Consider the following 27,487-nt stretch of genomic DNA (forward strand, 5'->3'; position numbering starts at 1 on the left):
TTATTCTTTCTCATCTAAAGTATGCTATATTATCTTTTCCCTGTTTTCTTTTAGCATGTGAGTTAGAGTAGATTGAGCTGCAGATGACAACAATGAGTCAGAGGTTTATTTTTCCAACACGTGATGTTTAGAGTTAACGTGATTCATGTTGGTTCAAGAGCTCAAAGATGTGAGGACCCTTTCCTAGAAGCCTCTAGCAGATTTTCCTTTACCTCTTGTTATGGGTTGAAATGTATCCCCTCAATATTTGTGTGTTGAAGCCCTAATCCTCAGGACCTCGGAATGTGACCTTATTTGGACACAGGGTCATTGCAGATGTAATAGGTGAAGATTAGATAATCAGGGTGGACCCAAATCCATTATGGATGTATCCTTATTAAGGGGAGAAATTTGGATATAGAGACACACAGAGAGGGAAGATGAGGTGAAGAGACCCAGGGAGAAGAGGACACCTATAAGCCAGGGAGACAAGCCTGGAACAGATCCTCACCTCAGAGCCCTCGGAAGAAATCAACCATGCCCACACCTTGATTTGAGAATTCTAGCCTCCAAACTGTGAGACAAATTAAGTTCTGTTGCTTAAGCAACCCAGTTTGTGGTACTCTGTTATGGCAGACCTAGCAAACTAATACACCCCTTTTTGGCTGTTACTGGTCTCATAACCCGATCTCCCCTGTCTACCCTGCTTTCCAGTCAAAAACTACAAAGAGTCCTAGAAAGGTAACATATCTGGTGCTTTCAGCATCTCTGATGAAAAGGCAAGTTCTGAAGGCAAGGAAAACACTTAGGGAAGAACTGCTGTATAGACAACCGACAGTATCTGCCACAGCTAGTTTTGCACATGGTGTGCGTGTCTGGCCTTCAAATATTTGTTAAAGAAATGAATTATCTTAAGATTGAATTCTTCGTTCTCCCCTGACATTGGAAGAATATAAATGGAATTTTATTCTAGTCATCCCTTGCTTTTTTTTTTTTTAAAGCATTTTCTAGCTGTAGACTGCTGATACCAAAATCAAAGGTGATGTCCCACTGCTACAGAGTGTTTCCATCTTGAATTTTCTTTCCTGTGGAATAGCAAGGCCTGGAATTTAGATCTCATCTCACTGGCAGCATATTATTTTACTTTCTCTGATGTGGGCTAGAGATCCTTCTGTTTGGGTCAGGTATCTCTTTTAAGTACATTGAATATTCCTTTCTAGATCCACCCTCTTATTTACATTCTGCCTTAAACAGCACTACCAACCCTAGCTCTCTTTTTGGATTTACCCTCTTCATTTCCTCCTTTTTTTTGTCATGTAGCTATGATGTAAGTCAGCAAGAGAAAATGGGGTATGCTTTCCTCTTCTGTAGGAATTTCAGAGATAACACTGTAGTATTTTAGGACTTTTATTTCTTGTAGTAAAAGTAATGCAACTGCCTGCAATCCTTTGTTCCTCTCGGTCATTCTTCATAGAAACTGTATGCAGTATGACCATTAGAATTGATTGGCCACAGCTTGATCTTTTAGTGACATTACCTTAGGAGCTCATAAAGCTTCTACTTACATTCAAAGGGAGTTATTACTCGTAGCCTCTGGGTGTTTGGAGGGGAAAAAAACCACCTCAGGATTGGATTTTTGGAATTATTAGTCCTGTTCAGAAGTGTTATATGCCCTTTATTTTAGGTTATAAACTTAAAATGGAGCTTAGGAGCCAGGCCAGCGTATCAAAAAAATGCCCCCGTCACAAAAAGTAAAGTTTAGCATCAATCTAAATGTTACACGGAATCCATTTGGTTAGGCATGAGGCCCCCTTCTGTTTTCAGCCAGGCTGCTTTTTGCTGGTTATGAATATCTGTATGAATAGTCAAGGTTTTGTCCTTTGGAGGATCAAAATTAGCTTTGAAGAAACTGTTGGATAATTTCCTTTAGGTTAGCAAAGACTTCAGAATCTTTTCCTTTTAAGCTTATATTGCCAGCAGGAGACTAGAACATTATAACCCAGCATCTCTCATCACCGATATTATTCTGGGGAAACAAGATTGAGTGGCCTTTGTGTATTTTCTGAGTATGAAGCATGGACCAACCTGTCATGTTTGATTTTTTTCTTTATAAATTTATTTATTTTATTTTTTATTTTTGCTCCGTTGGGTCCTCATTGCTGCGCACAGTCTTTCTCTAGTTGCGGCGAGCGGGGGGCTACTCTTCGTTGCGGTGCGCGGACTTCTCATCGCGATGGCGTCTCTTGTTGCGAAGCATGGGCTCTAGGCGCGCAGGCTTTAGTAGTAGTTGTGGCACGCGGGCTCAGTAGTTGTGGCGCATGGGCTCTAGAGCACAGGCTCAGTAGTTGTGGCACACGGGCTTAGTTGCTCCGCGACACGTGGGCTCGAACCCACATCCCCTGAATTGGCAGGCGGATTCTTAACCACTGTGCCACCAGGGAAGTTCCTGATTATTAATTTGTACTTAAATTTTAGGAGTCCTTGGAGACTCTTGAATGGCTGCTGATGGTCTGAAAAGCCTTTAGGAGCCTTAAATTTCAGAAATGGCGGGTATGTGCCTCATAGGCTGTTAACTCCAGTATCATCAGGAAATACTGAAGTTGAAGAAGCGAACTGATGGTTAATTTTCACCTTTGAGCATATTGAGAACAGTGTGGTTTAATGGAAACGGAAACAAACCAAGACTGTGACCACTGGGGTGTGATCCCAGGGGTCTCACTAAAACATTGTGTTACCTTGGTTGGTTATATAACCTCTCTGGGTCTCATTTCTTCTGGGGAGGCCAAACAGCTACCAGGTGAGAAAATAAGCTCTGGAATTAAAATCTTAGCTTTATCAGTCACCAGCTGTAAATTAATATCTGCCTTATATTGAGTTATTGCTAGAGTTTCTTCATTCATCTTAATTGTGCATTCAGCAGAGAGATATTGAGCGTTGAGTATTTGCTATGTTCTAGGAGTTGGGGAGGCAGCAATGAATTAGATACAGATAAATAACAAACACTCATATAAACATGTATACTGTTTACACGTAGTGAGAGACAGCTGATATGTGGTGGAAGTGAGGGGTGAGTAATGACTTGGGGGGGGAGGGGCAGTCTCATTTAAGCTGAGAAGATGACAGTTATGCTGAGTTCTGAATGACAAAAGGAAACCAGAGCACAAGAAGAAGAAGGAAGGTCAACCCAAAGCTCAGCATGTCTGAGAGGCAAAGACAAGGTTGGCAGTGCAGTTGGACCTCAGAAAGTAGGGGATGCGTCAAAGGCATCCTGGGAATAGGGAGATGAGGCTGACACAGTGCCTGGCACATAAATGTTAGCAAATTAGCTATTATCCCTCTTTCAGAAGGGTCTCAGAAAAAAATGTTTCTAAGTATTTAATACCATCATCTAAAATTTATAGCAGTCTCTAGAGAAGAATTAGTACATCATTTGGGAATTTGACTTTTATTGGATGATGATGAATGTTTGGGTTTTCATAGTGGTCACTTGTAGGAAATTTGTTAAAACACCTCTCTTTGTCTTTTGCATTGAAATCACCCCCTTCTTATCTAGACCCAATTTTCCTTCTGTTGGTTTTCTTCCCCAGTTTACCTGCTAGTTTCAAATGTATGCCATTATGTTAAAATATTATTGCTTCCAAGCCCTGTGTACATCAGTTTGTCAGGACAGTGGTGCTATACCATCTCCTAAATGAATAAAATATATGTCACTGCAAATAAATCAGAAACCATTACACTAGAAAACATGCTATGAAGAATCCACCCTCTTTGCAAATATTTACAGACATTGTAACAGACAGAAGGATATTCAAATTAATAAAACACTGTCTTTTTTGTATTTATTTTTATGCAGTAAACTGTTTGAAGGGAAAAAATTCAAGAAAATGACAGCATTGGTTCTTTTTTGATTAGGGACTATTTGATTAGTAGCTGTTTCAAAATTCCTTTCTTCTGGAGGTTGTCCTTTTCCACAAAGGAAAAGTGAGATTTTCTTTTTCTTTGTGACGTTTTCCCCTTATGTGTAAATAAAAACCAGGGACTGTGGCATTGACATATATACACTACCAAAGCAACCACATAATGATTATACAATTGCAGTAGCACAAGCAACCACATAGCACAGGGAGATCAGCTCGGTGCTTTGTGTCCACCTAGAGGGGTGGGATAGGGAGGGTGGGAGGGAGACGCAAGAGGGAGGGGATATGGAGATATATGTATACATTTAGCTGATTTCATTTTGTTAAACAGCAGAAAGTAACACAACATTGTAAAGCAAAAAACAAAAACGAAAACAAAAACCAGGGACTTCCAAGGATAGCCCACTGCTTTCTTAAATCATGGTGAGCAGTAGTAAGGGTTAACTGCATGGTGATGTTGCAGTGGAAGGCTTCCCAGAGTTAGCCAGACTTTGAAGTTTGAGCGCACAGTTCCCAGACTGCCCTCATTTATATCATCAAATGTGAATTCTGAGTTTGGTTATTCACAAGAAGGACTGACAGGAGTCACTGAAAGCTATTATACTCATGATTATGGCTTATTACCGGGAAAAGACACATATGAAAATCAGCCAAAGGAAGAGAAGCATAAGGCAGACTCTAGAAGAGTCCTGAATGCTAAGCTTTTGTTGTCCCCAGGATGTGTTACCATCCTGGTGTTGATGTGTGACAGCACACGAGGAGAATTGGCAACCAGAAAGCTCGTCAGACCTCAGCATGCAAAGTTTTTACTGGGGCTTCATTCTGCAGTCATGGTTGATTGATTGCATATGGGGTTGAGAGCAGTTTCCAAGTCACCTCATCCCATGTGACCAAATCTCCTACTGTCAGTCATGCGGTTGGTCTTTCTAGTTTGGTCAGCCCCCATCAAGGACTATCAGGTGTGGCCACTCCCACCCTCAGACCCAGGTGACCCGTCCTCACACTAAACAAAGGCATTCCTATCAGGTAAGATATAGATTACCTCCCAAAGGCCAGATTAACGGCAAGGCCAAATTCACTGGGCAGAAGTCCAGAGGGTATCACTACATGGACTGGAATCAGATAATCTCCAGTGTGTACGTTCTGAAAAGCTGTGTGTACTTGCTCACTTCACCTAACCACTCTTATATTCAACACTTCTCTGTGCGTTGGGAATAATTACGGTACTTACCTCACAGAGCGTGGTGGAGATTAAAGAAAAGATGTGGGCACGTGGGGTTCATGTGGTGGCTTTGCTGCTTTTTCATAATTTCAGTGATTATTTTCAGTATTATGTTATTTTATTATTCCAGTTATTATGGGAAACATTTTTATTAATGTTGTAATGTTATTACTTAGTTAAGTAGCCAAAATGGTTTCTGGGCTTTCGGGGGTTATTTTCCGTCTCGTTTTCTTTGTCATCTGTTCATGGGTTGTCTTTGTCTCTTAGTCTGATTATTCATTCTCTGCAACCTTACTGAGCATTTCAAGATAGGAGAGAAAAAGAGCGCCCCCCTCCCCCCGCCCCGTGAATGTTTGTATTCAGAAATGTTCTGGTAATGATTATACAATTGCAGTAGCACAAGCATTTGGTGATGGCATTATCTCATTCCTTTTGAAATTCATAGTACAAAGACACAGGTTTTTAATTTTTTGTGTGTGTGTGTATGTGGGAATTCTCGGAATGTTCAAGTTCTCTTAACCAACGTAGAAACACTTTTTAAAGGACACTTGTTCAGTGCTGTATCCTTCTTTTCAATTTGCTAGTAGTAAAATGGAAATCCCACCAAATATTGAGTGTTTTGAGGTCAGAATGCAAAATAACATTGTCCGCATTCAGGTTTGCAGGCATGGTAGGGCTTTAGGAGAAAGACAATACTCAGGGATTCAACTGATTTCCAGAACAGCTTTAGTTTTGTAAAGAGGCTTATGACAGAAAGGCTTCCTAGACTAGGTAATTTACCAACGATAATTTAGGTAGAGTTTATGTTACAAAAAGTAATTAGTACAGCCTTATTTATTCTTTTAAGTAATCTTATTAATATGGCAGTGGTTTTGATAGTAATTTTCATTCTCTTAGAAGTGTTACTAGGCTGTTAAAGATGGCTTAAGTGATGCTTATAAACAAAGCAGTGCCTACAGGGCATCTTCGTGGATGAGGGAAGAAGCAAAGCCTGCTTTTTCTTTCCTTTTTTTTTTTTTAAAGAGCAGACACTAGTTGCTTGCTTTTCTTCTTTGATTGTAGAGTGCAGCTTGTACAGTAGCTTTTACTTATTACGATTATTTTTCCCACCCATATAGGTGAGCTGCTCTTACAAGGCCCAGTGTTTATCAAAGAACCCAGCAACAGCATTTTTCCGGTTGGTTCAGAGGATAAAAAAATAACTTTAAATTGTGAAGCACGAGGCAACCCTTCACCTCATTACAGGTACAGTGGAATGTTTGAAAATCCAAATTAAGAAAAAACGATGTGACGATTGTGAACTTTTTTTTGCTTCAGTATATTTATGCTATCGGTAAGAAATAATACATGAAGCTATAGTTGTCTGCTGTATTCAGCAGAGCTCATACATAAACATTTGGCTCCATATTGTATATATTTGATTGATTATTCATTTTACAGTAAGATTTCTTGATTAAAGAGAAACGTGGTAGCGTCTCTTAAATAAACAATGTATTTTCTTTGATTTGTGGTAAAACAATGTATAGATTTGGATTTACATGTAGTCCTTGGGAACACATCCATTGTGGGGGTGAAATTCAGTGTGTTGCAAAGGTATGTAGCAATCATAGTTTGTGAGAAAGGTAACAGCATCTATCCTTCCTTTGCTATTTTACTGAGTATATGTTAGAAGGTTCATTAAGTATAGAAGAATAAAATGCATTCCTACTGAAGTCATTTTAATTATTCTTGAAGGGAAAATAAATTTATTATATTTTTTCATGTGAAAGTGTATATCTCAGATTATATAAACAATAACTTGTTCACTGAAAACTTTCAAACAACACAGAAAGGTACAAGGAAAAAAAAAAAAAGTGAACTCCCATCACCTTAAGATAAAAATATTAACTTTTGGGAGATGACGGTGGATTATTTGGATGGGATGGATATTTACTTTGTTAAATAATACAAGATTAACGATTTTCACTTTTAGGGATGCTCAGGGGGCCCACTTTAATGAAGAGATGAATTATTTATCAATAGCATATGCTGCTTTTGTATAAATGGTTATGAGAAAATGCTTGAGGTACCTTGAAAACAACATGCTCTTTTGAGTACTGTGAGCATTGGTCTGAAACACTCTGTTTACAGTATTAGTTCGCTTGGCAAAACCTTTTCTATAACCTGCAGAACAAGCAGACGTCAGCCTTTATTAGTGAAATTCTAAATGTTTCGAGTAGATCTTCTATTGTTCGCTTAACCCGTGTAGATAATAGAAACGAACAGTCATTGTTAAACTGGGTCAGCATTAGGCTAGAAGGTAGACCTTGGTATTTTTGCATCTGGAAGTAATCAAGGTCAGTTTCTTTCAACAGTATTCAACAACATATTTATTGAGCACCTGTTGTGTGTTTTCAACAAAATAAATGCAAAGATTCCAGGTTACTGGTTAGAATTGACAGAGGTGATAGAAAGTTTTCTGTCTGCCTCTTCCTTAACCTATAGAAATAAGAAAAGTATAACATGATTTTATTTTTTTTTGGCTGCACTGTGCGGCCTGTGGGATCTTATTTCCCCGACCAGGGATTGAACCCGCGCCCCCTGCATTGGAAGCGTGGAGTCTTAACCACTGGACCACCAGGGAAGTCCCTAACATGACTAAAAAAACAAGAAACTGTGTTTTATGAGCGAGTTCAATTAACCAGACATAGCACATACAAAAGCTGAAAATATTTTCTTCTTTTGGGGGAAGATAAACTGATCCACTTAACAAGACATGATCCTGGAAACATTTATTCCTGGCATTTTTGTAGGACATTCTAACACTTCCTAAATATATCTGTTTGTTTGTCCCTGAAATGGAAGATTATCCTTTTAGATACGACTGTGAATATTATAAAGAATCCATGTAAATGACTCATGTGTGGGCTGGGTTTGTTTGTTGTTGTTGTCAGTAAAGTTATTTCCTGGCATTTATCTTGTGAATAATTTGGTGATAAATGTGTTCAGCTGCAAAATTGTCAAGATACAAGATATAGTCATACAGCAGTTTATTTCTAAATGAATAGATGAATTATGTTTGTAAAGTTTAATCAAACAGCAAGAAGACCTGAGCTTAGAAATCCAGAAACAGCCTTTTGTTGTAATTATTTCTTTATATACAGGTATTTATTTTAATTCCGGATTAATACATTTAAAGTGATACCAGGTATTTACACGATGCCATTGCGTAAACATAATGTATTTGTTTAAACATACTGATAACATGTATAAAATGTTGATAAAATTCTGCCTTTTGCACCATACTTTTTATGATTTGTTGTATGTCCTGAGATATTATATGTTGAAATTTAAAAAAAATCTGTATCTGAGATTAGGAGATGTGTGACTGAAATTGACTTATCGATTTTAAGTCTGATAAATGAAGAAATTTTACATGCTAGTTATTGTTTTAAAATATTTGGTTTATAGGAAAGTAGAGCAGACGCTTTCATTATAGCTCGAACGATTTTCTAAAGCTAAGAATTCTAACCAGTATTCATCCACGTCTCTATAAATGACCCAATTTCGTTCCTTTTTATGGCTGAGTAATATTCCATTGTATATATGTACCACATCTTCTTTATCCATTCAATCTAGAGACTGTCATACAAAGTGAAGTAAGTCAGAAAGACAAAAACAAATATCGTATATTAACACATATAGGTGGAATTTAGAAAAATGGTACAGATGAACCAGTTTGCAGGGCAGAAACTGAGACACAGATGTAGAGAACAAATGTATGGTCACCAGGGGGGAAAGCGTCAGGGGGGTGGGGTGGTGGTGGTGGGATGAATTGCGAGATTGGGATTGACATATATACACTAATATATATAAAATGGATAACTAATAAGAACCTGCTGTATAAAAAAATAAATAAAATAAAATTCAAGAACAAAGAAAAAAAGAATTCTAACCAGTATAAAATTTCACTTTATAGTCATTAGAAATTGAGACCTTGGGGGCTTCCCTGGTGGCACAGTGGTTACGAATCTGCCTGCCAATGCAGGGAACATGGGTTTGAGCCCTGGTCCAGGAAGATCCCACATGCCACGGAGCAACTAAGCCCGTGCGCCACAACTACTGAGCCTGCTCTCTAGAGCCTGCGTGCCACAACTACTGAGCCTGCGTGCCACAACTACTGAAGCCTGCATGCCTAGAGCCAGTGCTCCTCAGCAAGAGAAGCCACCGCAATGAGAAGCCTGCGCACTACAACGAAGAATGGCCCCAGCTCACCGCAACTAGAGAAAGCCTGCATGCAGCAACGAAGACCCAACGCAGCCAAAAATAAATAAATTAATTAATTAAAAAAAAAAAGAAATTGAGACATTGAAAAAGCACTAGGGAACCTCCTTTCATTGTGAAAATATTAGACTTTCCTATAATAAGCAACAACTCCCTGTTATCCATGGTATCTGTATAAGTAATAGATTGTGCTAATGGAATAAATGGGACTATAGACTGATGTGGGTTGTAATCATGACCATGTCTACCTAGATAACACCTTCATTTATGGCCTGATTTTTTTCCCTAGCTTTTGACTTTAGTAGTCAACCAGGTAATATTCTGCATTTTTCTTTAATTGTTCCAGAAGAAAATATGCTTGCTTGTTCTTATTTTTTGCTATCCTTTAAAAATTACAGATAAATAGTGTAAATAGGTAATGACTTTGAGGACATAAATAAATAGCATGGTTTTTTTTTTGTTTGTTTGTTTACATAAAGTCAGAGAAAGGATACCTTTTTGTAAGTATTTACAAATCTAAGCACATAGATAGAGAGAGGGAGGGAGGGAGGGAAAAGAAAGATATCAAGGAGGAAAATTAGTGGTTCGTGTGAAGCTGTAAATTAAAAGCAGTCCAAACACATTTCCCAAGTTTCAGAATAAAGTGTATGAGTCTTATAAAAGAATGTCCTTTGAAAGCCCAGAGCTTGTCTTATAGACTGAGGCAAACTTCTCTGATGAGAAATCTTGTCTTTGTTATTATCCCACTGGGTAAAAAGAACTCTTAATTGGCCATATTAGAAATCCAAAAGTTCAGAAATTCTCAAGAGAAATTACTTGTTTTAGGGTTTAATTGAGAATTTTATTCCTTCTTTTGCATCTTCCCGCCTGAGCCCCAAAGCCTGTATTTAAAGGTTAATTAGTATTCAGTCTCATTTTAATTGCTGACGATGCTGAAAGAGGTTACCCTGAGGAAGTATTAATAACTTTTTTAAATGGGAAGGATTTTCTCCAATTTTTAAAGGGTTAAAAATGCCCATCATTTGCTAAGATCCCAAATAGGAGGCTCCCTGGTCACCTCTACTGATTCCATTCAGGATTAAAAGGGACCACATATTTGGGTTGCACTGGAGTATAGTATTCAAATGCCAATGGGGACCAGGTACGTAACAAAACTAAAAGAGGTGGCCCTGCCTTAGGAACATATGGACATATTGAATAATGACTGGAGACCCACATTCAGCCACAAGTCCATCCACTGGTCACGACTGCCCCTTAACACTAGCCAGTTGTTACCATCCAGGAATCATGGTCTGGATGTCTTGAAAAAAACCAAGACATGTTTAAAATTGAGAAACTGTCTTTTTTGAACTACTTCTAATGTTGACTGTTTTTCTTTTTAAATATAATGTAGGCCAAAGAAGATAAGCCTTAAAAGTGAATGTGTCCCATGTGGCCTTTGTGTTCACAAAGTTTAGTCTAGCTGAAGACTTACAGGCTGTGCTGTCCAATATGGTGGCCGGTAGCCAAGGGTGGCCGTGTACGTTTAAATCCGTTAAACTAGGAATTCAGTTCCTCAGTCACAGCAGCCTCATTTCAAGTGCTCAGCAGTCACATGTAGCTAATAGCTACTGTAATGGACAACACAGATGAAACTTGTGGTGCTTGCAGAAGGTTCTATCAGACAGCACTGCTCTACTCTGACCCTTGGATCCACAGCCCTTTTCTATAAATGCTCTTCTGTTTTTCTCTCATCACAAGGAAGCAGCCAGAGCATCATTCTCTTCCAGCTTTATATAACAAGTAAATAATTTTAATAAAGTACAGTGTGAGGAATCTTGGATATACACGTTGTAAGGACTATATAACATTGCAAAATGCAGATCTCTCGGCCACAGTTTCTCCCTTTTAAGTAGAGTTCCCTATAATGGAGTTACATCCTGCACATGTTTAATTTACTGAAATGCATTCAGTATAAGAACGAAGAAAAAATAATGGACTAATTTCTGCTCACCATTTATTCAAGGAGTAAATGTAAGGTGTTTACTCGTTATCTAAACACACATCCGTGTGGAGACCCACCCCATAATACTATACATGGTACCACATACAGTGTATAGGATAGAGCATATATAGCATATGTATTGTGTATAATATATGATACATTCTATTTAATAAAATGTGAAATATATTTAAAGTATATTTTTGATTATATGCAATTTGTCCCTTATGTATATCTTGTTGCCACGTAAGATCTGATGTCACTGTTATTTTACTTTTGTGCTCCAAGGCAAGTAAGAATTATTGTTCCTCTAAATTCCCTTGGCCCTAAGGAAATGTAATTTGTTCTGCTAGATTACTAGGCCCAATTCTCTGAGCCTGTCCTCAAGCTCAACTCCTTTTAGCATCCTGACTTCTCTAGCTGATGAGCTCTGGTCCCCGCACACAGAGTCAGCTTCTAAGAGCAATGAAATGTTTACAAGGTTGGAATGATCGCACACCATAAAGAAGAAAGAATTTCTTTGGTGCCTGAGGCAAGCAGAGGTGGACAGTGTCTCTTACAGGGCATTTGAAACTTGGCTGTGCTACTGTCTCTCCCATGAAGACTTCTCGATATCCTCAGAGCTGGGTTCCGTGCTTCCACCATGTACTGCCCATTGCACCTAGGCCTTCCTGGATTATAAAACGTACCAAAATGAAGTGGGTTTGCCTGGTCGGATGTAACTTCCTTCAAGGTGAAGACAGTGTGTTCTTCATCCTTACATTCAGAATGCTTAGCAAACAGTGAAAGCTAAATTGGTGGCGTGAAAAAAGAAATGGAATGAAGTTAACAGGGAGGAAACAAAGGGAGGCAGTTTGGGGTTAGATCGTATTTCGGGAGTCAAGAGTGTCTCGAAGGATCACAGGATCAGAAGTGGTCCATTGTTTATTCTGTAGGATATTCTTAAATTTGGATTGAGTCCTTCTTTTTGGCTCTATTTTAAGACAGATTGCCCTTGAGGTGACAAAGATGACTGCTTAAGTCTACTTATATCCTCCACAGAATATTAACTGGAAAAAGAGGACATCTTTCCTGTTAGAGTCATCAAAAGCTCTGAATGGCGTCAGAAAAACATGAAATAAAAACATAGCTAATACTGTCAGCAGTCAGAACCCAGGAGAAATGTGGAGGTTAGATTTTAGATATTAAAGATGACAGTTAAAAAATTAACATCTTTTTGCTGCTGGTCTTATGTTTTGGTAGTGAGGCAAGGGGGAAGGAAAACACATACTGATCAAACACAAGTTAAATCAGTTGGGTCACAGTTGTATTCTTGACTAATCACTAAGGGCTGAGATACGGACTGTGCTCATTGGCCACTCCTGGGCCCTGGGAAGAGTGGCCTCTTCAAAGGAGAAGGAGAAAGATGCTACCAGAAAAAGCTGAAATGGATGCAGGGAAGGCAGAAATAGCAGCCGTCTTCTATAATTCTCAGAGTAATTGAAAGACAGTCAGTGATGAATTTGAACGAGGCTTTACCTATGTAAACTGAACAGTTGTTTTTAATCGCAGTGTAGCTTTAATCTCTGTTTGCCTCCTTTTTTTATTATATATGTTTAAAATTTATCAATGAGTGACAAATGGGAATCTGTGTCATAAAACACATTTAAAAAACTTGATTTTTAAAAACACAGCATCACAATTTAACTCATTTGTATCTTCAGCAATAATTGCTGAAGCCTAACTAGTTATTTTTGGATAAAGTATGAATATGCAAATTCAGACATTCATTCTTTCAAGGACTGCAATTATTCTCATCACTTCAGTAAACATATTAACAAGCATTGCATTTGAACACAAATTCATTTGCTTACTAACTTGAAAGCTGCATCTAAAACCACAAATTGCTTCTGTGACTAAATTCCTAATTTTCCTCTCAAACCCCAAATAAAGTATTGCCTGTTGACTTAACAAGTATTTAATGTGGGCATATTTTCCAAACCCAGCCCCAGCCCCCTAAAGATGTTAGTAAATTATTTTGTCCTTTTTGTTTGGTTTTATATCAAAGTCTAACACGTGATATTTGTTTTTCTTTGGAATATTGTTTTTGTTTCCATTTTCCTGACCAGACTTTATAAGATGGGTGTAGATATCTTGAAGGACAATATTAATACAATCAACCATGAGCTGAACTACATCCTGGGATTATTTTGAAACTACCTGATGTCACCCAATTTATTGTCACTCAGTTTTGTTAGTTTCAATTTCAAAGGGTGACTCGTTACAAAGTTCTAGTGGAAGACCCAGTTTAGGACTCGGTGCCTTAAATTATACTGACAACAAGATACATCTATGTTTATCTTCATTATTTTCATTCCATACTAGTGTGGTTTTTTGTAAGAGGTTGCCATATACAGTAATAGCTAGTATGGTAAATAAATAACAACTCGTATGGTAAATGAAAATAATTATGCATTCATTCCCTGTCTTTGAGATGTTTGTTGGTAATATGGATGGCCACAGTTAGGGACGACTGTATGGAGGCTAGTGATGGCTAGGTTAGAGGGTAAAATAAGATTGCTCCAATTCAGGAAGCTTCTGTGAGCACCTACCATGCATAACCTATTATGCCCGATGGTGGGAATTCAGCAGTGATTTACAGTCATCCTCCAATGGGGCTTATATGGTTTGAAAAGCACCTCTCAACACTGAGAATCTAGGCTTTTTATACTGATTTAACTCACTGTTATGTAAATTTGTGTTTACACACAAACATACACACACACAGTCTTACACATAGTTTGTTCTTTGTGTTGGAAGGCAGCGATTCACGTGCTCTCAGTTACTGATGTTTTAGTTATTTCCTGGAAGCCACCACTGTAGTTTTCATCACTTAAAAGTAATAACTACCAGTTGAAATATCTCTCACGTCACATACCTTATGTTTTATATTCAAGATTCAAAAACTGTTAACCTGAGGGCCTGTACGATGTTTTAAAGAAATTGTATTTGAGATTTTTAGGGGAAAAGGTGCCATAGCCTTGACAGTTCTATCGTGGCGGGCTTGGCCCAGTTTTTCATGCTCACTTTACCTCCCTAGCCTCTCTCCAGTGAGGTCGATACCAGCTTCCTGTTGTGTAGAGGATGTAACTGAGACTTAGAAGGGGACTGATCCAATCCGTGCTGCCTCAGGTCAGCGATCAGAGTAAGTGGCCCAGGACTTCTTCCAGACCCCCAACCTCAAGTTATTGGCCTAGAAACAAATTCACATATAAGCTCCACACCAAGCAGTTAAGGGGGATGAGAGCTCATTGCCTGAGAATCAGAGCTGTGAAATATGAATAATAAACCATTTCTTACTTGTGGATTCTAAAAGCAAATCCTAATTCATGTAGAATGAGCGTTTGAACACTGAAGGCAGACAGTGAACTTACAAGATCATTCAAGAGTGTTACAAGATGATGATTATGCAGAGGTGCTTAATCTTGTGACATTTGCCACTGAGCTAAAGCTACAATGTTAGTGTGATTCTAGAGCACAGTGTAAATGTTACATGATTGAAATGCTGGTGTACGTAGCCCCAAGAGCCCCAGAGCTGTCTTCTTTTACTCCAGATCACTGCATTAAGCCTTTTGGAATGGAATTGGGGTATGCAAATGTTACTTTTATGAAGTTTTAAACAATTTCCATATTTCAAAAAGATTTCACTCTGAGATTTTAGAGTCCTCAGGAACTTCAAAATTCCTTCATAAGGTAGACATCTGTAACTTTTACAAAGGATTGTGAATGTGCAAAACTAAAAGTGTCTACCTCTGAAAGCTTCCCAAATTTATGACCCGAATGTGCCACTTATCTGTCACAGTCTTACCCCATGCATGATGTTATGAACTCTGAACAGCTGGATTACAATTTACTGCAAAGGAATTAAGTCTAATTTGTAGATTTATTGGACACGTTCTTTGTCTAAGGAGTATATGTGTGTGCCTTCAGTTTTCATGAATATTTCTTATACAGAAGATCATATTAGAAATATTCAGAAATCGGGCCCAAATATGAATATTTTGTATTAGGAACTTAAGTACATTCTTTCCTCAGGGTAAAATAATATTTTGATGCCCAGGCCCAGAGATTGCTTACACATTGCAGAGTTTAAACCAAGACAACCCTTTTGAATTCATATGTTTTCAGCAAGAGGAAAAACAACCATTGTTTAATAAGATATTAAGAAATTTTATATCACCTGGGGATGAGTTCCATTTAATGATGGATAGTGTTAAGGAGAAGAGAAATAATGATATTGCTTTGTTAAAAGAAAATTAACCTTCAGAGTATCTCAAGTATATCTTTGCTCTAAGAGTTTGCTAAAACAAATGCACTTATACTTTCGGTCTAGTAGAAACATACGTAAAAGAGTAGCTTTTACCTCTTCACATAGTGAAATAATATAGAGATTTTGTCTGTATGACAAAGACTGAGCTAAAAGAAGTAAGAAACACTTATGCATAATAGAAGAAATGTTTTCCATTTTGGATCTTCAGTCAAAACTTTGAGATGATAGCTTTTAGATCTTAGACATTTACTGAAATACGGTATTTTCCCACATACTTTATGATCTCTAAATCTTTCCAGCTATTAAATGGGCAAGAAGAAGTGCTTCTCTATATTTTTATTTAGCTTTACAATTTTCCACATAGCCATTGTACCTTTATTATTCATCAGCTAAACAAGAAAACAGAATTTTCAAATGAAGCCATCAGACATGCTTCATCAGGCCGTAAACATTCTAGACTCTGGAGCTGAAATCCTTTTTCCTTGGTACAAACTGTTCTTTGTAGGTAACAAAGCCACAAGTACCCTTTGTCATGAGAGTTTTCCATTCAAAAAGTATGTGAAATTAACTATATTTTTCCTGCTTTGCATTTAGAGGAGTTCTCCCCTCCCTCCTCCCCTGCAAGTATTAAACCATTTAGGAACTGGCAAGCCATTTGCAGCTTAAAAATTCAACCCACCCACTTGTGATTTACTATCAGATTTATTCTTTGAAGGTCAAGCCCAGCATGTGTTTCGTCCCATGTTTCCCTGACTTCTCAGGCAGGTACAAATGCAGACAAACCCTATGTGGAAGACACAGCCCGTTCCACACGAGAGGAGATCACCAAAAGCATTGAATCAAGCAGGTTACGAATAACCCACGTCTACTCTAGGAGGGTGGCAGAAGAGAAAAACAAAGCAGACAGATGGAACCTCCTCCCTTGTTAACAATGGTGCCGGCCCATTTGTTGGCTGGCTGCCCTGAGCCACCAGCTTTACATACATTGTCTAAATAAATTGATAGAACAACCCTATGGGAAAGATGACTTTCTCTTTATTTTACATGTTAAAAACTTAGGTTTAAAGGAGTTAGCTTAATTGCCCATGGTCACACAGCTGGTGAGGGATGAGTCCAACCCATAAAACATGGAGCATTTGTTTCTGAATTTCATTTCTGTTCTTTCTGCTGTTACATGGTAGGATTGGATAGAGCCTGGGACTGGACAAGAGGGAAAGGGTAGGAACTATGAATCATAAAAAAGTCTCCCCCAAAATGTAAGTTCCATGAAGGCAGGGACCTTTTTCACCCCATTCTTAGAACCTGGAAAGTTGCCTGACATATAGGCACTCAATAAATGTTTTTTCACCAGGAAGGGAAGGATGCTTTTTCTAATCATAGTTGTTGAATATGAAATAGGCTAAATCAAGAGCAGGGAATTCTTATCTATGTCCCTTATAGGCATGGTTGCTTCTTGGGGATATTATAGACCAGTTCTTCCAAACTTGAATGGGCATATTAAACACTGGCAGATCTCACTAGGATGCCAATTCTGGTTTAGTAGATTTAAGATAGAGCCCAAGATTCTGCATTTCCAGCAAACTCTCAGATGGTGTTGAGGATGCTGATGATATTGGTCTGCTGACCACATTGTGTATCGAGTGCAAAGTATTCAGACAGAATGCAGATGGACAATTTCCCTTGATTTCATTTCCTTTTCTGAGTTTCTGTGGTTCTAGGATTTGGGCAGGAATAAGATGAAGAAGGGTTAATAAGTGTTCGTGGTTCGACTTCAGATCTCTAAGGGCAGGATTAAAGTCAGAAGAGAAGAAAGCGACCTAAAATGGACATGCAAATATGGACTTGCCTTGGGAAGGAGCATAAGAGAGATACTCTACAAACAAAGCAGAATCAAACCCATAGCGGAAGTCTGCCACAAACGAGAAAGCAGTTATGGCTTTTGCATATTTCTTTGTAATTTTGCTCTTTTAAGTTCAAAAGAATAGACATGGGGCCTCCAGTTTTTCCTCTTAATTTCATTTTGATTTCTCAGAAGAAATATTGCTTTAGACCTGGGAGACTTGTATGTGCATAAAGAAAGAAAAATCAAGAAAGTCTTGATTTTTAAAATGAGCAAATGATATAATATTGCTTTGAGCTGTAGAAACTAAACTTCTAAATTTATTCATTTTCTGTAGCCTCCATTATTAAAATTTTATTATGCACTATTTCAGATATAGAAAATGACATAAACATATAATTAAGTGTAATGATGAACATCCATATAACCACTATTCAGTTTAGGAAATTAAACCAAAAAAGCTAAATTTCCCAGTGTTTGCCCCATAACCCTTTCTCACTTTTCTCTCCATGAGAGCTCTAAAGTACCTTAAACTTGAAGTGATTCATCTTCATACATCTTAAAATGTTTAATACATTCTTAATATTACTTTATATGTTTTAAAACTTTATATACATAGTATCACATTGCACTGTAAAAAATGTTTTCACCTTTGTAAGACTTTTCTATGTTTGCAAAAGCTCATACATTTTCACAGCTGTATAATATTTCATTTACCTTTATGTGCTTTGGTTTGTGATAATGTTCACATTTCACCTCTTTTTATGCTTTCACAATATTACTATTTCCAAATATATTAATACAATTTTTATATGACCCATGACATGGTTAAAGACCTCTGGGCTAGAATTCAAATGGGCACTAGTTCTGATCCAGTAATTAATAGTTTGGGGAGAGTTGCAAACTCACTCAGCTGTTTTATTGAAATCCTCATCTGTGAAATGGTCATTTTATTAACCACTTCCTCAAAGTTATTATGAAAAGCAATTGAGATTGTTGCCATAATACTCTAAAATTTATAGAACGGATACCAGTGTAATTTGATTATAAAAATCAAGTCCTCCAGGAGACAGATGGCTTAATTTATACAATGGATGTGTTCTTGAGATTGTGCAATGAGTTTTTAAAGGTACTAATCTACTTGGATGTGTCAGGTGTGCTTGCTGTTGAAAAAATTCTGGTTTTTCTATTTGAAAACTCTTGTTTAAAAACCAGCTTCTTTCTTTTTTTATTTTGGCTTCCCATTGATAAATATGGCTCTGGGGTTAGTGCCTTTACTGTTTCCTCCCCCCTAGGTGGCATTTAGGATCTTTTACCACAGTGTACCATTTAGTAAATATCACTGTGATGGCTTAGAAGAGCGGAGGGCCTCGGGGACAGGTATTTACTCAGACAAATTGAAATGGATAGTTGAGCACTTACCCAATTAATTTATTAAATGTGCTCAGTCAGTCTGGATAAATGAAAGAAATGTGCTCTTTTCCCCCTTCTTTGGCAGCATGAGACTGGCCTGAAGTATATGATATAATTACCTCAACTTTCTACTTCATCTTTGTCTATACAGACCAAGCCTAATTTTCCCCCTAGTGAACAAACTAAATTATTCTCACCTCTTCAGAAAATCTTGAAAAATCGTTAGCTTTTAGATGCTACTCTCTTGTGCTTTCTACTATAATTTAACCTTTTGTTTCTGATAACGAAACTTAGACATGTTTGATTTTTCAGTTATGTAATAATTGAATGATATGTTTGTTGCCTTTCATTTATAAGAGAGCTGATGTTTAAAGTAGATTATATAATGCAGATTTTTTAAAAAGTTTAAATATACTAAGGGGAAAATCCTGGACATTTGTTTTACAGATGGCAGCTGAATGGAAGCGATATTAATCTGAGCATGGAGTATCGTTATAAGTTGAACGGAGGAAATCTTGTGGTTATTAACCCCAACAGAAATTGGGATACAGGAAGTTATCAATGTTTTGCAACAAATTCAGTTGGAACAATTGTCAGCAGAGAAGCTAAACTCCAGTTTGCCTGTAAGTATATGTTCACACATATAAGTCCAACATTTAAAAATATATAACTGAATTTGTGTGGTCATTTCGGATTTCAGAAACAATATGTGGAATTTATTAATTAAGGAAATAGGTTGAGAACGTAATTCAATACGATTGAATTATATACTGTACAAATCAGAGTTTAAAATGTGTGTGTATGTGAATGTGGGTGTATGTGAATGTAGGTGTATGTGTGTGTGTTATCTGTTTTACTATTTTGTAAGGATTCTGTTTAGGGGAGGAAAAAGAATCTAGTTAAGGACGTATTTATTCATTAGTTGCTCTGTGCTTGTACTATGTTAGAACTGAAACGCATATGAACGAATTGTCAGGCATGACCTTCGTTCTGGCAGAACATTGAAATTAGAGAATTACATCTAACAAATCTGAAAATATAAAGGAACAAAGACAGTGAGAAAGAAAAGAACGTGACATATCTCTGACCTCCACTGCAGTTTTGCCCAGCTCATGATGACCTTCAACACAGGCCCCCACTGAGGCCTGGCTCTGGAAGCCAAGTTTGTACCTTGTTAATTGGACCAGGGTGAACCCATGTCCCATCCTGAGAAAACCACATGCTTTTTAGCAGGGAATTTAGAATTGGGACCAGAGATCTAATTTAGTGTTTATCTTCCTGATCTATCTTTTGACTATTTTCTGATTTTTGTTTCTTCTTACTAGTCTCTCTTCCTTTGTTTTTGTTGTATGTTTCATATATAATGCATATCAGCATTACCTTGGTTCTAAGATTTCTTTTAGTTCTTTACACCTCAATTATTCTGAAATTAGAATGCAAATGTTCTTATAATGTGGTAGTAGTCTCCCCCAACTGCCACAGACGGTTAATAAATTGATGATGTGTCATTTAATGCATGGCTTATTCTATTGTTTCTGTTTTTATAATGGCAATGGCTGGTTTTGTTCCTGCCATTATATTCTGTGTGTTCCGTTTTTCAAACTTCCTTGCTCTTTCTTCTGCTTCCTCTGTTTCTTTTCCATCTAGGAACAGGTTTTTTTTTTTTTTTTCACCTGTATCTTCTCTGGGCATTTTGATAGCTATATGTCATATTTATGTTACACAAGTTTATCTTTTAGTTTATAAAATTACTTTTTAATTTATAAAAGTTTACTTCTCTAGTAGCCAGAATTTTAAATTTTTGGAGTCCCCCCCATTTTATTTATTTATTTATTTATTTTTTGCGGTACGCGGGCCTCTCACTGTTGTGGCCTCTCCCGCTGTGGAGCACAGGCTCCGGACGCGCAGGCCCAGCGGCCATGGCTCACGGGCCCAGCCGCTCTGCGGCATGTGGGATCCTCCCAGACCGGGGCACGAACCCGTGTCCCCTGCATCGGCAGGCAGACTTTCAACCACTGTGCCACTAGGGAAGCCCCCCACCTCCTTTTTTTGTTGTAATTATTTTTTGTTTCTCTTGGTTGACTATGGGATAATTTTTTTCTTCATTCTTTTAGCTAAAAACATATATATATATATAAAAAGATAAATATATATATTTCCAGCATACAGATGGGTTTAGATCTCTTTTTTTATTTGCTTTGCTTACAACTTGAAAAATTATTTTATTATATCGAAACTTAGACATCTCATACACAATTCAGGAACTTTTCCTGCATCTTTTAGTTGTATGTTTGATTTATTTATATTTTTAAAAGGATTGAAAGGGATTATTTTTGTCCCATTTTTTGAAGTACTATTTATTTCAGGTTGTTCTTTCCTATGAATTTCTGTTTCTGATTGATTAAAGCCACATCTATTTGTTTGTTTTATTCTGAAGATACAGGCAGTTTTCTGAAATGCTATTTTGGATCTTAGAGGCAGTCTTTCCTCCTACTTCCATTTGATGTTTCCATTTTTATGCTTAATACCTTTAATAGGTTCTAAAGCAAATTTTGTCTAAACTCAGCCTTTGTCAACACATGTCAATCGATTACCCTGATTTTGCTTTCTTTGCCACATGCAGAGGTCAGATTCACTTCTCTGATCTATAGGGGAATGTGAAGTTTCCAGTCTAATTCCCTATTCCCCAGAGTCTTTCACAAAATACGTTATTCCTCTTAAGCAGTGCTATTTTTCTACTACAGATCCTTGATGCCCTCTAATACCGGGAGAAGTATCATTAACTTGTAGGTTTTTCCTCAGTCTTTTCTTCCTGGAGAGAATGGCTTGTTTGTAAATACTTTTAAAGTTATATCATGTCTCTTGCAGTCTGCCCCTACTTCCTGGCCAGAACATTATAGGCCAAGGGGGATAAAGTTGTTGAGTCTGGGATTTTATTTTACCCTACTTACGAGCTAATAAGCTAGGCTGCTACTCTTCCATGGATGCTAGCAGAAGACATGATATTCCTGGGCTCGCCCCCAAGTCCCACAGAAGTGATATGATTTAGCCAGGAGAGTTGCTACACCCGCAGCTGAGGAACACTGAGATTAGAGAATCCATCTCTTTTATAGCAGGGAGTAAGCAAGCCTGCTCTTTGTCCTAGAGGGAGAGCTTGTCTTATCCCTCCTGGTTGGTCTCTGAAAACACATCCCTGAGAAATGGAGCAACTGGGCCTTTCATTCTTGGCACATCCAGGAACACTTAACAGGAAGCTAAGAGCACATAGTGAGTGGATTCCCTCTTCCAACAAAAGTTTTCCTTTTTTTTTTCATGTGGTGCTGTCCTTGAGTTTCTCTTTGGGGTGCATCCTATCAGGATACGTGTGATGAATAAGGCACAAAATATCTTCCTACCTTTGTTGTGAATTCTCTCTTTATACAGAAAACCCAGGATGTACCTACCATTTAGTTCCTTGTATTTCCCCACAGTCTGCCTCATCAGCCTCATAAGTTTTATTTACTCATATGCTTGGCATTTGATTGCTTTTGCAGTTTTTGATGTACAGTGAGATTCTTTTGTTTTGCAATTTTTTTTGGCGTTTTCACAAGTGGTTTTGGGAAGTTACAAAGAGCAATATTGGTTATCCTTAGCCTGATGCCACATTAAGCTGGAAATATAAAAAATGAATGTTTGAATTCATATGTTTGAGATATAGGTTTCTGGTAAAGAAACCAAAGAAGGTGGCAAAAAACGTGGAGGATATGTAATACATCAGAGATTCCAAATTACCAGGTATAAGAGAGCATTCCTTTAACTTGACAACCTTGAAGGGATGTAATACATTAACTGAAAGAAGGGGTTAATAAGAAGAGCCTTGCACTGCTACATATACATCCTTCTAGATGCTCATGACTCCAGTTCAGGGGAACTGTGACTGTTTTTGCCACAAGTAAGTAGATAATAAAGTGTTGTCATGGAAAAAATGTTCTAATTATTCACTATAGCTATGTTTGCATGCTTAGTAATACTTCTTTGTTTCTGTCAGCCATGGACAAAGTACTTAAAATGTGCTTCATGGAGAAATGAGTAAATGACATTATCCTCAATGCACCACTTTTAACACCGGTGAAAATCCAGTGAAATTTTATCTTAATTTTCAAGATGCTTAAAAATAGTATTTGTAATTAAATGAAAGTGAAAAGCTCATTTATAGTTTAAGAAGCGTACTTTCTGTAGGCTTTTTTATTCCTTTTAACAGATTCTTTGTGGAGCAATCACAAAATTTAGGGAGGGGGAAGATACGTAACATGATGCAATGTTTGAATTGTAGACATTTTCTCAATGATTTACTGTTACGTTGCATGTGTATAATTTTTGAAGCTTGTTTAATATATTTGCAAATGTTTTTGTCAGATTCTTAATTCCAACCACGAAAAGTGAGGGTAGTACCTCCAAAACCCCAAATATCTTTGCTTTATTGATAATTAGTTTTACTTCTCTTATTCTTGAATTTCCTGTCATTCTTTATTAAAATGTTTTTCTTTTAGCCATTTTTGAGGTGCAATACATTTTTAATCATGAATTATATTAGACGTATAAATGGTATGGAGAAAAGTGTAAAGAATCTCTGTGTAGCCACCACTTATCTTAAGATTTAAAGATTCAAAGTACAATTAAAGCTACCTGATAACTCACCCTGATGACATTATCTTCTCTCTCTTAAGCTCCCTCTGAATAGGTGGCCCGTGTTCTGAATTATGTGTGCTTTTTTAATCCTTTGAATAAATATGTATGTGCTTCTAAGCAACATGTAAAATTGTTTTACCTTTTTCATTTCTTAAACTTTTATGTAATGACATCAGACAGCATTCCTACATCAACAACTTCCCCCCAACAATATATTTGTATCTGTTGATCTACGTCTTTGCCAACATTTGTTATTGTTCAGCATTTTAATTTGTGCAAATCTGGTGAATATAAAATTGTAGTTTACTTTTTAATTTGCATTTTTATTTTTAAATTAAAATGTAATTTTGGTTTTAATTTGCATTTCTATAATTACAATGAAGTTAACTCATTTTCATAGATTTGCTGACCATTTATGTTTCTGTTATCCAGATAGTTTTTCACTGTATGGTAGTCTTTTTTTTTTTTTTAACTTAAGAGTTGTTTGTATACTCTGGATTAATCCTTTGTCAGTTATATACATATCTTCTTTTTAGTGGCTTTTTTTTTCCTTGATGGTGTCAAATGATAAACAGATGTTCTTAATTTTACATTAAGGTATTGATTTTTTTATAGCTCATGTTCTCTCATGAGTTGTTTAAAATTTTTCTTCCTTTTCCTGAAATGGTAAAAACATTCTCCTAAATGTACCTATAAAAGTTTAATATTCTCCTCTTTACATTTAAGTCTTTAATTATCTGGAATTGATTTTGTATATCGTGTGAGGTAGAGGTACCGAGTTATTTTATTCCGGGATGGGAAGTCAGCTTTACCAGTGTAATTGATGGGTGAGGCCATTCTTAATCAACTGAAAAGCAGTGTGTGGTCATCACGTCTGGCTTCTTGGGGCTTTTGTGTTTGGAGAATCATATTATCTGCAAGCAGTGAGCGTTTTTCTGTTCTTATCAACCCTTGCTCCTTTTATATATTTTATAGGAGTGCACTTTCTTTAGTCCAGTACAGTGTTGAATAGATATTTTGAGTGTGAATATCCCTATCTCTGTTTTGCTCTTGATTTTCAAGAGTGAATAAGATTAACATTTCACCATTTGGTATGATGTTTACTATAGATTTTAAAGATACTCTTTATCAAGTTAAGGCAGTTCTTCTCTAAGTTAGTTGTTTTTTTTTTTTAAATCAGGAATGCTTTATTCTTGTAAATACTTTTCCTACTTTTACTGGGATATTCATGCTGTTTTTCTCCTTTAACCTTTTAATGCAGTGAACAGTTTTTAGTATTAACCAAACTTCTAGTCCTGGTTTAGTTTCAACTTGGCTTTTGTGTAAGTTTTTTTTTTTTTAATAGTTGGATGTTATCTGTTTTTCAGTATTTCATTTAGCATTTTGCATATATATCAATATAGGAGCTTTTCTTTTTGTTTTCTCTTCTCATACTATCCTTTTTTGGCTTTAGTATCAAAGTTATATTCGTCTCTATAAATGAGCTGGGGAGTACTCCTTATTTTATACTCCCTATAAAATTTTGAGAAATATTGGAATTATCTACTCCTTGAATAAAACATAGAACTTACAAATAAAACTATCTGGGTCTGGAGTTTTCATTCAGGAAATAGTTTAACTATTGATTGAATCATTTGAATAGTTAATAGGACTAACCATATTGTCTCCTTTGTGAAAAATTGTTTTTTCCCTAGGAATTATATCCGTTTTGTTTATGTTTTCTAATGTATTGTCAAAAAGTTGTTTCAAAGCATTTTCTCTTAGTGTCCTTCTTGTCTGTGCCTTATCTATACATACATTCCCTGTTTCATTCTACCTATTATTTTAGTATCAAACTTGTCAGACCTTGATGTTGTTATTCCTTACCTTTGAATCTTTTTATTATATTTCATTCATTTTACTCTTATGTTTATTGTTCTTCCCAGCTTCTTGGATTATTTTATTGTTCTTTTTTTAGTCCCTTAAGTCATATAGGTAACTCATTACCTTCCTACCTTTCTTTGGTCAATTTTAAATATGTATAGCTTTAAATTTGCATTCTGACATATAGCATGTTTATTATGGTTCAGTTCTACACATGTTATGATGTCATTATGATTTCCTCTTGAATCCATGAGTTATCAGACATGTGTTTTTAAATTTCCAAACATATGGAGTTTTTCTAGTCATCTTTGGTTACTGATTTCTAACCTAGTGACCCATTGACCAGAGAAGTGTCCTCCTTATGCTCTTTGGGTTAAAGTTGGCAATTGTGTCTCTCAAATCATATATATATTATTAATGATGCTTTATCTAATTAGTCTATCAATTTCTCTCACAGTGATGGTGGATTTCTCAGTTTATCTAGTATTTCTATTTTGCTTTTTGTAATTAGTAAGTTATTGATGTATAGAAGTTTAGAATGGGTATATTTTTGGTCCAAATGAGGTGACTCGCTGTCTCTAATAAAGCACTTTGCCTTATAGTTTAAATATTAATATATTAATATGAAAATGTTAATATTTGTGTTCTTCTCTTTAGACTGATTGAGAATTTATTTCCCCCTGAGTAACATCACAAGTTATACACTCTATTTGTTTGCTTATAGTGATTGCCCTAGAAATTTTAGTACACGCATTTAACAAAGTCCAAATTTAATTAATATCTCCAACAATAGAGGACTCTGTAGCATTTTACACTGTAATTCCCTCCTCCAGCATACTGTACTATTGTTGTCCAGTAAGTTGTTGAATTTTTGTAACATCATGAATGAGATATTATTGGTATTGTTCCTTTCATCTTCTAGTTTTTCTCTTATATCTGAAATAATGTAAGCATGTGCAAACTTCCACATAGTTGGCGGTTTTTTGTTTGTTTGTTTTTAAGAAAAATGTCAGACTTCTGCCCGTATTGTTTTTATTTCTCCTTTCCTAAAGGAAATTACTTTTAACTTTTTGACTGGCTCTTGATATTTACTTCAGTTTTTTAAATAACTTGCTTATTTGCTGCTTCTTGATTTTTCAGTTTTAAGCATTAATATTGGCTGTCAAATCTGGCAACCGATGCTATAACACTCTCATACCACCACCTTGCCACCGCAGAAATGTGAGGTTGCTTTTTTATGAGGTTTATGAAGAAAACAGCATTTTTAAAGTCATGGCTCTTACAAAAACACAAAGTTAAAAATAGGGAAATCCACACTATATTCCACTTACTGTACTTTGACTGGATAGAGACCCAAGTGATCACAAGCCCTTTCCCCAACCCAATCCCCATCCAAACCTCCACAAAGAATGAACATTTCACCTGTCTCTGTTTGAAACTGGGGGAGCTGCAAAGAATCCAGTTGCCAAATGATTAACATTTGAATATACATGAATTCAGAGCATGTTATTACAGGATTTTATTGGGTCAAAATTTGAATTAGGTCAATATTCAGTGTTTACATTACTCTGATTTTGTAAATGATATTCAGAGCTGACTTTTGTAGCAGACTGTAATTATGATTGTTTTTCCTTCCGTGCATAATTTTCTTGTCCTTCAAATTAGGAACCTTAATTTTTAATTTCTTAATTTTCTGTAGTCTTATACTTGTGTCCACCAAAATTCTGGCCAGTTTTCTGGAGGTCCTCTCAGATTTTGAGAGGCATCCGATATTCTATCAGTTTTACCTTCCAGGAGAAATCTGTCTTGCAGGTTTGGGGATGCTCCAGTTTAGATTGGTTTTCCTGCACATTAGGGGCAAAACTCTCTTTCCAGGATCTCGCTTCAGCTATATTCCATGTCCACCTCTTCCTCGTTCTTGGTGTTCATTGTCTTAGAGCACCATGTCCTCAAGTGTCCCAAGAAGGGAGGAAGACTGGCTGTGATTGTTCTGGACCATGTGTTCTGAAAGCTCTACTGGCACACGTGATTG

The 27,487-nt window shown here is 36.7% G+C and overlaps 1 protein-coding gene across 1 annotated transcript in view; it reads left to right on the forward strand.

Moving 5' to 3' along the window:
• Positions 1 to 27,487, forward strand: part of CNTN3 (contactin 3) — a 313,770-nt gene that overhangs the window by 107,552 nt on the left and 178,731 nt on the right. The window contains exons 3-4 of the mRNA XM_060163886.1: positions 6,237 to 6,363; positions 19,372 to 19,547. Coding sequence (XP_060019869.1) covers positions 6,237 to 6,363; positions 19,372 to 19,547 — 303 coding nt within the window. The remainder of the gene's footprint in view (positions 1 to 6,236; positions 6,364 to 19,371; positions 19,548 to 27,487) is intronic.

This window comes from Lagenorhynchus albirostris, chromosome 10, assembly GCF_949774975.1.
Source record: "Lagenorhynchus albirostris chromosome 10, mLagAlb1.1, whole genome shotgun sequence".
Classification (NCBI taxonomy): Eukaryota; Metazoa; Chordata; class Mammalia; order Artiodactyla; family Delphinidae; genus Lagenorhynchus; species Lagenorhynchus albirostris.